An 11,867-nucleotide genomic window follows, 5' to 3' on the forward strand; every position below is an offset into this window, starting at 1 on the left:
TCACCACTCGCTGCTATTGTCCAAGTAAGTTTTAATGTTTGCTATCAGTAACCTACCTGCAATAATTAATGCACAAATTACGCATGAGTAGTTGCCCATAGTTGCCTCGGTACCATTTCTACAGTGACTAGATTTATTCTAGATGTTCGTAAGGCACAGTCAGGCCAATCAGACAGCAAAAAAAAAAAAAAAAAAACACAGAAAAAGAAATCACTCATACTTTGAAAAAAAAGGTTACAGTCTGGGGCCCTGATGGACCATGCAGTGACTACAGCGAGGGCAAGTGTGACAATGAGGAGAAAAGATAGGTTTCAGTACCTACAGTCGGAGACGAGAGTATTGGAACACAGACACATGTAGACACTGCGGTGCTTTTCACCACGTTTACTCAGCTGCTGCTGCTGCTGCTGCTGTTGCACGTTTTCTGAATCCTCAAGAGGAATTGAAGAATTCCTATACAGCTGATGTACAGCGGATGAAATGTGAACTTGGCACGGTGTAATCAAAAGGAAACCTCAAATAACCCTCATCTACTAAAAGGCTACCACCGTCAACAGAAGAAGTACTCGTTGACCCACCATGCTGTTATTGATTGCTTCATTTTGGCTATACTGGGAGTTCAAGGGGATGGTCTGGATTGTGTAAGAGTGAAAGATACCTGAGTGTAGTATTATAATCAAGATTTTTATATATATAATCCAGTGAACCAAGTAAATTCTTTATGAGACAGTACAAGCCTGTTTCATGCCATATGCAATCATCAGCTGTCAATAAAGCTACACGGGAAAGAACATAGCATATTAACTGCCTCGTCATGCACATCACGTGCACAATGTCGAGTGGGGAAGGGGGAGGTGCCTACATTCAAAAATTCAAAAACGTGATAGTTTACCATCCAGTAAGGGGGGGAGTTGCATACAAGGTTAATGGTATTTGTCTGTTGGCATGATTTATTTATAATTACATAATAGATGCTTATATCTATGTCTGTAACTGTTGGCCAACTCATTCCTGTTATTTAATGTGGATATTTCTGGTTTGCCATCCATTCATTATCCAAGCTGCTTATCCTAATTAAGGCTGCGGGATGCTGGAGCCTATCCCAGCAGTCACTGGGCGGCGGGCGGGAGACACCCTGGACAAGCCGCCAGTCCATCACAGAGTTGTACTTGAGCATCACCCCGGACCACCAACTGAGGAAGATATTCAATAAGAACACCATCAAAATTAGTTGCAGCTGCATGACTAACATTCAACAAATAATATTGTCCCACAGCACAAGAATCATGAACAAATCAATGACACCTTCATCACAAATGGACACCCCCCCAACTGCAACTGCCGTGTGAACGACTGATGCCCCCTCAAAAGAAAATGCCAGACGAAAGGAGTTACCTAGCAAGCTACGGTGATGAGAAATGACAACGGCAAAATAGAGACATACATCAGTCTATCAGAGGGGACATTCAAAAAGAGGTTTAATACACACGTGTAACTTTAGAAACAACCGTTTAAATAATGTAACATCTTTAAGCCGTTATATTTGGTCATTGGTGGACAGAAACATTAATTATTCAACCACCTGTAAAATGTGCAATATGTCTAACTGAAAAGTATAATTTTCAAACCAGAAATGTCCACATTGAATAACAGGAATGAATTGGCCAGCAATTACAGACACAGATATAAGCATATATTTTGTAATTATAAATAAATCATGCCAATAGACAAATACCATTAACCTTGTATGCAACCTAACCCCCCCCCTTTTCCCCTTTTACTAGACAGTTAGCGATCATGTGTTTTTGATTTTTTTGAATGTAGACACCTCCTCCTTCCCCATTGAATGTGTGTACGTGATGTGCATGATGAGGCAGTTAATATTATATGTTCTTTCCCGTGTAGCTTTATTGACAGCTGATGATTCTTATGGCATGAAACAGGCTTGTACTGTCTCATAAAGAATTTACTTGAGTCACTGGATTATTTTGCTCCTTATTTATTTGTTGAGCACTTTTCCTACTGTTGAGTGTTTCTTTTAACGAAGTTTTATATATTTATACACACACACACACACACACACACACACACACACACACACACACATATACATATACATATACGTATATATATATACGTATATATACGTGTGTGTGTGTATATACACTCACCGGCCACTTTATTAGGCACACCTGTCCAACTACTCGTTAACGCAAATTTCTAATCAGCCAATCACATGGCAGCAACTCAATGCATTTAGGCATGTAGACATGGTCAAGACGATCTGCTACAGTTCAAACCGAGCATCAGAATGGGGAAGAAAGGTGATTTAAGTGACTTTGAACGTGGCATGGTTGTTGGTGCCAGACGGGCTGGTCTGAGTATTTCAGAAACTGCTGATCTACTGGAATTTTCACGCCCAACCATCTCTAGGGTTGACAGAGAATGGTCCGAAAAAGAGAAAATATCCAGTGAGCGGCAGTTCTGTGGGCGAAAATGCCTTGTTGATGCCAGAGGTCAGAGGAGAATGGCCAGACTGGTTCGAGCTGATAGAAAGGCAACAGTAACTCAAATAACCACTCATTACAACTGAGGTATGCAGAAGAGCATCTCTGAACGCACAACACGTCGAACCTTGAGGCAGATGGGCTACAGCAGCAGAAGACCACACCGGGTGCCACTCCTGTCAGCTAAGAACAGGAAACTGAGGCTACAATTCGCACAGGCTCACCAAAATTGGACAATAGAAGATTGGAAAAACGTTGCCTTGTCTGATGAGTCTCGATTTCTGCTGCGACATTCGGATGGTAGGGTCAGAATTTGGCGTCAACAACATGAAAGCATGGATCCATCCTGCCTTGTATCAACGGTTCAGGCTGCTGGTGGTGGTGTAATGGTGTGGGGGATATTTTCTTGGTACACGTTGGGCCCCTTAGTACCAATTGAGCATCGTGTCAACACCACAGCCTACCTGAGTATTGTTGCTGACCATGTCCATCCCTTTATGACCACAGTGTTCCCATCTTCTGATGGCTACTTCCAGCAGGGTAACGCGCCATGTCATAAAGCTCGAATCATCTCAGACTGGTTTCTTGAACATGACAATGAGTTCACTGTACTCAAATGGCCTCCACAGTTACCAGATCTCAATCCAATAGAGCACCTTTGGGATGTGGTGGACCGGGAGATTCGCATCATGGATGTGCAGCCGACAAATCTGCAGCAACTGCGTGATGCTATCATGTCAATATGGACCAAACTCTCTGAGGAATGTTTCCAGTACCTTGTTGAATCTATGCCACGAAGGATTAAGGCAGTTCTGAAGGCAAAGGGGGGTTCAACTCGGTACTAGCAAGGTGTACCTAATAAAGTGGCCAGTGAGTGTATATATATATATATATATATATATATATATATATATATATATATATTAAATAAATCCCCCCTCTCCCCAATTGTATCTGGCCAATTACCCCACTCTTCTGAGCTGTCCCGGTCGCTGTTCCTTCTCCTCTGCCGATCCGGGGAGGGCTGCAGACTACCACATGCCTCCTCCAATACATGTGGAGTCACCAGCCGCTTCTTTTCACCTGACAGTGAGGAATTTCACCAGGGGGATGTAGTGCATGGGGGGATCACGCTATTCCCCCCAGTTCCTCCCTCCTGAACAGGCGCCCCGACCGACCAGAGGAGGCTCTAGTGCAGCGACCAGGACACATACCCACATCTGGCTTCCCACCCACAGTCACGGTCAATGCTGTCTGTAGGGATGCCCAACCAAGCCGCAGGTAACACAGGGATTCGAACCAGCAATCCCCGTGTTGGTAGGCAACGGAATAGACCACCATGCTACCCAGATGCCCCTATAAGATTGTATTTTGACTAATTTCGAGATAAAGTCTGCTGCTTCGCTGGCAGATAGATCCCAACTTGTGGATCACTTCACTGTAGACTGCATGGTGTCTGTACTGATTCAGAATGAATGTATGAATGGGGGTTAATACATCCTCTACAGCTGTACAGCACAAAACAACAAGCTTCAGTCGGCCCAGATAACAACTCCAGAATATCAGTAGTCGTCTTTTTTAAGGCCCTACAGGTATAGCGTTCCCAATTATGCTCAATGGCAAGTATCCAGCAAAGCCTACGGCCATCAGTGAGATAGGTGAAACTCCAAGAAATAACGATATTCTGAACCCGTGAATTATTGTGAATGAAAAGGATGAGGTTTTGTGCCCAAGTACCAAAATGGTGCATGCTTCTGAAACGCAGAAGACAGTGTTTGGCTTAATCTTGTCTCTCTCACTTGCCCCTGGGGATCCAGGGGTCCATCTTACCAAACGGGCTCATTCACTACATTTCACAGTCTTCCTCTTGATCCTGTTAGAGAGCTCCATTACACATCGACTGTGGCCCACGCTGCTGCAGAGGGAAGTCTTTATCTTTATGTGTGTGTGTGTGTGTGTGTGTGTGTGTGTGTGTGTGTGTGTGTGTGTGTGTGTGTGCGTGCGCGTGTGTGTGCGTGCGCGTGTGTGTGCGTGCGTGCGCAAGGCACTTTCTCATTCAGAGTGTGGCTACGTGACTTTCCATATGTATACATCTTTTATACATTGTGTGTCTATATATTTGTATCAGACATTTTGTGTGTGTGTGTGTGTGTGTGTGTGTGTGTGTTTTCACTGAGGAGCTGTATCCCTCAGTGATCAATTGAAGAGCACTGTAATGCATTTTAATATGCTGAACACTAAAGCTGTCAGACCTAGAAGGGAGATGAGAGAAAGAGGTTTGGAGATGGGCCCAGACAGGCTGACAGGGACATGGCATCATCCACACCACTCAACCCTACCCCATCCCACACCATCCCACCTGGGCCCGTTTCCACAGAGCTCCAGCCTTCATCTTGCCTGCCAGTGATGGTGAATACACTGTCAACAGGATGGATGAACATGTATCCTGGCGATACTTAGGAGATGAGGAGGAACGGGGCGGGGTTAACTTCCTTGTGGATGGGTCAAAGCAGGGCCGGCACATCTCCAAATTCACGAGCCCTGCTCAGTATTTACCAGGCTTCTAGATTGTTAGAGCATAATACAACCTTCAGACAATGGTTGATTACCTTCAATAAAAATGGGTGGTATTTTAGACAGTTGCCGAGTTTCAGTCACAGTAAAAACTCACTGTTACCTGGTTGACAGATGAGTGTTTGCCCCACTCTAGACACCTTTCTAGGTGAATACTACTTTATTGCCAACCAATTTCAGTGACCTGCTACGTAGGAAACTTAGGAAACTGTTTTTTTTTTGTCCCTGAGCCGCATATCAAAAGTCAACAGCTGTTGTGACAAGTCAGTTTCTGGGGTTTTTACAGTGTCCCACTAATAGAGTCAGACAAACACTGGGATACCTTTTTTATGTTTGCACATGCACTTTGAAAGCATGTTGAATGGTCAGCTTAGCCTAGCTTAGCTCAATTGCTGGATGTCTCCTGGGATCATCAGCAGCTCCTCTCAAAAGAAGGGAAATAAACCTTCAAACTTCACCAAAGATGGATGGCTAGTTTAAAGTCTAATTTTACGGGCATCTGGGTGGCGTGGCGGTCTAGTCCGTCGCTCCGGCTTGGTCGGGCATCCCTACAGACACAAGTGGCCATGTCTGCAGGTGAGAAGCCGGATGTGGGTGTGTCCTGGTCGCTGCACTAGCACCTCCTCTGGTCGGTCGGGGCGCCTGTTCAAAGGGGAGGTGGTACTGGGGGAAATAGCATGATCCTCCCACGCACTACGTCCGCCTGGCGAAACTCCTCACTGTCAGGTGAAAAGAATCGGCTGGCGACTCCACACATATTGGAGGAGGCATGTGGTAGTCTGCAGCCCTCCCTGGATCGGCGGTGGGGGTGGAGCAGCAACCAGGAAGGCTTGGAAAAAGTGGGGTAATTGGCTGGATACAATTGGGGGGGGGGAGTCTAATTTTGCTATAAATAAACAAATAAGCTTATATCGAAGTTCTTAAACACTACCTCATCCTGGCCAGACTACTTTTCATTCAGCCTCTAAGTCTCACAAGAGTTTGAGAGTTCAGCCTGTAAAAAATAAAACTTCCTTGGAGCTATCTAGCTCAATAGCCACACAACCACTGGTCTTTGTAATGTCTGAAGAAGAGCTGTGTGTTTCAAACCCATACTTATACGAGCCAGAATACACAGAGCAGGAGCTGAAGGGGTTGGGCGCTGAGAGGGTTTGAAGGGAGGCTGAATCGGTGGACTGGTGGGAGCCAGATCTGAGGGAGACTGGTGCCCTAAATGTAGAGGTTGTCAATCGATGACAGCCAAAATGTAATATTTGTGCTGCCCAGAATGGGATCTGTTCAAAGTCTTAACATCGTCGATGAAACCCGCCCACCTTAAGACCATGAGGAATTTTCTGCACTTGTCAATGAAACAGTCCTCAAGATAACTAACGAGTGTGGATCATGAAGCATCAGGGGGATCTATATAAGAAACAGGCTAAAACAGAAACTTGATATTTGACTACATTGTAGCAAGTTAATCTGTTCAAACGCAAAGGGAAACAAAACGTGTAAATCACATGTTTACCTCATTCACTTTCATTGCAGTTATCATCAATCTGTCATCATGTTTAGCTGTTTACAGCCACATTGCATCCACAAATTGAAAAAAGATTGTTCAGGACACTGAAATGTTAGGATTAATCGAAATATAGGTATGAAAATACATATTTAGGTGTGTATTGGCCTACTCATTTGGAAATACTAATACATACCTAAAGCCCACAATGCTAATTCGTTGGCAGTTTAGGCCAATCTTTTCAACTTAGAAAAACTGCAGGGACAGTTTAATATTGTTTAGAAATTAAATGGATAATAATCCAGACTGTAAGTGCACTTACTGTAGCTATTTCTTGGTCAGTTTCTAGTTTTTGTTGTTGAACAGCAACATCAATATCAGTTGATGTTGACTTTGTGAAGCTGCATGGAAAAGGATGTCCGATTTTCCCCAAGACAAACCTGAAGGTACTTCCCAATTCTCCTTGTAACTTTTCCTTGACCTATATGATGTTTTCAAGCGAGGTCAAGGAAAAGTGAAGAGGAAAGGAAAAATGGTCCCAGTTTGGAAGGAATTCGGATGCATCCATAGTTTACTTTAGCTTCCTTGTTTAGCACTTGTGTTAACAGGATGTACCCAACTTCCTAGTCGTAACATCCCCGCAATAGTGTTTTACGTGTGCATACAGCCATGACGAAAGAAGACAGATATGCATATTATGGAAAAATAACTCCAAACTTTCATCTAATTTTGGGGATTTTGCATGTACTTTTGAAATTGTTATTTAAGAAAAATTAACCCCAGTTTAACGAGTAATAAGTATTAACTGATTGGAGGTTTTACCCCCTTCTTTTTATTTTTATTTGTTTGTTTGTTTGGGGGGGGGCGTTCCCCATACTTCTCCTCAAGTGTACTTGGCCAACTACCCCACTCTTCTGAGTCATCCCGGTCGCTGCTCCACCCCCTCTGCCGATCCGGGGAGGGTTGTAGACTACCACATGCCTCCTCCGTTACATGTGAAGTCGCCAGCTGCTTCTTTTCACCAGACAGTGGAGTTTCACCAGGAGGATGTAGCGCGTGGGAGGATCACGCTATTCCCCCAGTCCCCCCCCCCCCGAACAGGTGCTCTGACCGACCAGAGGAGGCGCTAGTGCAGCGACCAGGACACATACCCACATCCGGCTTCCCACCCGCAGACACGACCAATTGTGTCTGTAGGGACGCCCGACCAAGCCGGAGGTGTTTTTTCCCTTCTGTGGAGAGGAGCGGCTAATGATCCCTGTAGACATCCAGTAACTGAGCTAAGCTATTAATGCACCTTCAAACTGTACCCACAGACATAAAAAAGGGTATTCACAAGTTTGCCTGACTCTTTAAATAAGACGCATAGTAAAGACCCTGGTAATTGAATTGAAATATTGCTTTAATCCACCAATTTAGCCCCCCCCCCAAAAAAACACTGAATAGCTTCCAAATAATGGTTTGTCATCTACAAGAGATAAACCAAACTTTTTCAAACTTGGCCAGCATTTGATGCGAGCAGCCCGCCCCCCGAACCTAACAACTCTTTAAAAATTATTTTTCCAATGGAACATCTTGTTGCAGAGCCATGCTTCACATTGCAAAGTTTGACACCTTCACAACTGCAAGCTGCCCAGTCTGCTGCTGTTGGTCACCCAGCGGATCCACTGGAGGGCCCTGTACTCAGGCACCGTGCTCAACCACTTTCTCCTCTATTGTCATTCTCTCTATAGTTCTCACTTTCTCGCAACTGTATCTTTTCTGTTTGTTTCAGCGGCTTTACCTTACTCAGACTACAAAAACTATTATTATTTGTATCAGGCATAATAGCATTATTTTAGAAAGTGGGCTTCTTTTTTATGAAAGGAAGCCTTTATTTTCCCCCACCCATCAGTCTTTGTAGATTAAAAGGAGTTTGGAAAATGATTATCATAAAGTCCAAGGTTTTTATCTGCCAAGGTTATTCATCCTCTGCCTTGATAGGTAATTTAGGTCCTGTCCCCTCTTGATGACATCAGCAATGGATTGCCTATAAAAGGCAGTGAAGTCTGTTAAAAACTTCACTGCAGCCACCAGACAGACTGGGGATCAATGAAGGGGGGTTACGATGATTAGACACAAACACATCTTGAATAAACATGCGCACACAGAAAGACAGTTTCACACAGACACCATGTACACACAGATGCATGAATGCATGCAGACACCCACTTGGGATGGCAAGAGGGAGGATAGGTGGCTCCTTCACACCGCCACACTGAAGTCTCCAGTTTCTCTGTCAATGTCAAAATCTGAATTGTGTGTCTGCGAGTGTTTGTGTGCATGTCTGTGTTTGCACACGCACGTGTGTGTGTGTGTTGGGGGATGCGTGTGTGTTGGTGTGTGTTAGTGCTTGGTCAGCGTTTGTGCTGTGTGGTGGGATATGGGATAGTATTTTCCTCTCAGTGTGTGGTCACTGCCAGACAGCACATTACTCTCTCATTCTCTCTCTCTCTCTCTCTCTCTCGCTCGCTCGCTCGCTCGCTCGCTCTCTCCCTCTCTGTCACTTTCTCTCCTTCACTCTGCCCTCTCTCTGTTTCATATTCTTCTCTCTCCTCTCTTTCACACTCCCATCTCTGCTTTTAATTCCTCCTTTCCCCTTTTTCTTATTTCTCCATTTCTTGCACTTTCTCTCTTCCCTTCTTTCTCCCCTATCATAAACTCCCTATATCATTCTCTCTATCACCCTCTCCTCATAACTCTCTCTCTTTCATGTTCTCTATGGTTTTCCTTCCTTCTCTCTCTCTCTCTCTCTCTCTCTCTCTCTCTCTCTCTCTCTCTCTCTCTCTCTCTCTCTCGCTCGCTCGCTCGCCCCCCTCCCACACACACACTGGGAGAGGTAGTGTGGGGGAATTTTCCACAGATCTGCTTTGTCTGTCTCTGTCAAATCGCCCAGTCCTGACCCAGTGTGCTGTAGTTGATTTTAAATCCTGTCTGTGCCCTGTGCAACCGCGTTTCTTTCTTTTACTGCCCTGTATATTTGCCCTACACAGCTGTACTGTTTCTGCATGTGTGCTTCGTCCCCTCCATCCTGCATTAGCCATGTTGAAGTCTCACTTGACATGTTTATCCTGCATCAATCTTGGATCATTTTAGTGTCACATCAGATATTATTCAGCATCTGTTGAATCAGTTTGACAGTTTCGCTTCAGATGTATGTCCTGTATTCATCATGCATTAGTCCTGCAAGCAGGTCTTTGATACATGTTAAATGGCGCTCCCTCCCAAAAAAAGACTACTAAACTCTACTGTTGCTGATCCAGCATGGTGCCAAACCATTCCAATTCCCTTAGGTTGGCTTGTATTAAAGCCAATTTTTAATTCTTTTGGACATGGAGTGCTTGTGGACTAAAAAGTAAAATGGCTTCTGTATGTTAAAAGAAAGACTCCGTTTTGCCAGATGGCCAATGTCATTAAGTTAGAGTTCCCCAATAAGCTGATTCGTAGTGGTTTCTCTTCTGTGTTGGCCAGTATTTGGTATGCTTATGATTGCTAAGCTAGCGCTGTCAGTTTATTGTACAAGGTTTGCTAAAACAGTCACGCGTAATGTTGTGAGCATAACAAATAATTGAAAAAGATCGAAAGAAATGGCAGAAATCAGAGATAACAGCAATTATCAGCGGCAGGAGAGGGTACAGCGGAATGGTGAGGATGCAAGGAGTAGAGGTGACGAAGGTGGATGAGTAAATTCTTGGGGTCAACTGTCCAAAGTAACGGGGAGTGCAGAAGATAGGAGAAGAAGAGAATGCAGGCAGGGTGGAGTGGGTGGAGAAGAGTGTCAGAAGTGATTTGCGACAGGTTACCAGCAAGAGTTAAAGTGAAGTTTTACAAGATGGTTGTGAGACCAGCTATGTTCTATGGTTTGGAGACAGTGGCACTGATGAAAAGACAGGAGGCGGAGCTGGAGGTGGCAGAGTTGAAGATGCTAAGATTTTCACTGGGAGTGACGAAGGACAGGATTAGGATCGAGTATATTAGAGGGACAGCTCAGGTTGGACAGTTTGGAGACAAAGCAAGAGAGGCAAGATTGAGATGGTTTGGACATGTGAGGAGGAGAGATGCTGGGTATATTGGGAAAAGAATGCTGAATATGGAGCTGCCAGGGAAGAGGAAAAGAGCAAGGCCAAAGAGGAGGTTTATGGATATGGTGAGGGAGGACATGCAGGTGGCTGGTGTGACAGAGGAAGATGCAGAGGACAGGAAGAGATGGAAATGGATGATTCACTGTGGCGACCCCTAATGGGAGCAGCCGAAAGTAGTAGTAGTAGTAGTAGTAGAGATAACAGCAATTGCTGACACTGCTATCATTGCACCCCTGTGAACTAATCCGAGACCTAATTTACTTAGAGTTCTGTTTTCCTTTAAATCTGACCACTAAGTGTATCTTTTTTCAGCCACTTAATACCTTTTACGAGTAAATTTGAATCTTTCAGTAAATGCTTTCATCCAAAGCAATGCACAGTGAATCCAACAGCAGAATAAGCTTCAGTCCCTTTCTGTCTCTTTGATTGGCATGTTAAGGAGACTTCATTTGCCGTCATCTGACAAAAGAAGGGAGTAGCCAAACTAATCTCCAGATGAACAGGCGGCCATTTTTGCATGAGCCTGCATGATTTTGACCTCATTGGTGATCATAGGGATATGGTGAATGGCTTTTTGCGGCATATGTCTGTCTTTGTGTCTCTCTGTCTGTCTTTTTTCCTCTCTCTCTGTCTCTCTCTCTTGACTGTCACTCCTCCCATCCACTGTAGTGTGACTTCAAATCTTGTCTTCAAACACATGCCTGCCCCTCAGTAGTGTTCTTCCAAAACGTCTTGCTGTTGAGGCTCAGTATGAGAGAAAGTTCTGCATGTGACAGCCTGCCGGTCTCCTCCATAAATCTTCTCAGCATGGGCACTTTGTTGCAATCATTTAGCTAGCATCTGTCTCCCGCATCCTGCGCTGCCTCGTTTGCCATTATCCTGCCCTTGCTGTGGTCGTTGTCAGTCTTTTTTTTTGGGTGGGGGTGGGAGGGGAGTCTGTACTTTGTCATGAATTTTAATGAATGTGATAAAAAAGGAAATGCTACATTTAATCTATACATATGCCCCCCCTCTCCCCTTCTTTTCTCTTCCTCATTCTTTCTCTCTGTCTTCCCATCTCTTCCTCTCATCCTAATTTCTCTCTCTCTCTCTCCCTCTCTCTCTCTCTCTCTCTCTCTCTCTCTCTCTTTCTCTCATCCTAATTTCTCTCTCTCTCTCTCCCTCTCT

At 44.5% G+C, this 11,867-nt stretch overlaps 1 protein-coding gene across 1 annotated transcript in view; it reads left to right on the forward strand.

Moving 5' to 3' along the window:
• The window catches only part of man1a2 (mannosidase, alpha, class 1A, member 2), a 227,906-nt gene that overhangs the window by 175,485 nt on the left and 40,554 nt on the right, over positions 1-11,867 (forward strand). The window contains exon 8 of the mRNA XM_056289332.1: positions 7,860-7,917. Coding sequence (XP_056145307.1) covers positions 7,860-7,917 — 58 coding nt within the window. The remainder of the gene's footprint in view (positions 1-7,859; positions 7,918-11,867) is intronic.

The sequence above is a fragment of the Lampris incognitus genome, chromosome 11 (genome assembly GCF_029633865.1).
Source record: "Lampris incognitus isolate fLamInc1 chromosome 11, fLamInc1.hap2, whole genome shotgun sequence".
In the NCBI taxonomy this organism is placed as follows: domain Eukaryota; kingdom Metazoa; phylum Chordata; class Actinopteri; order Lampriformes; family Lampridae; genus Lampris; species Lampris incognitus.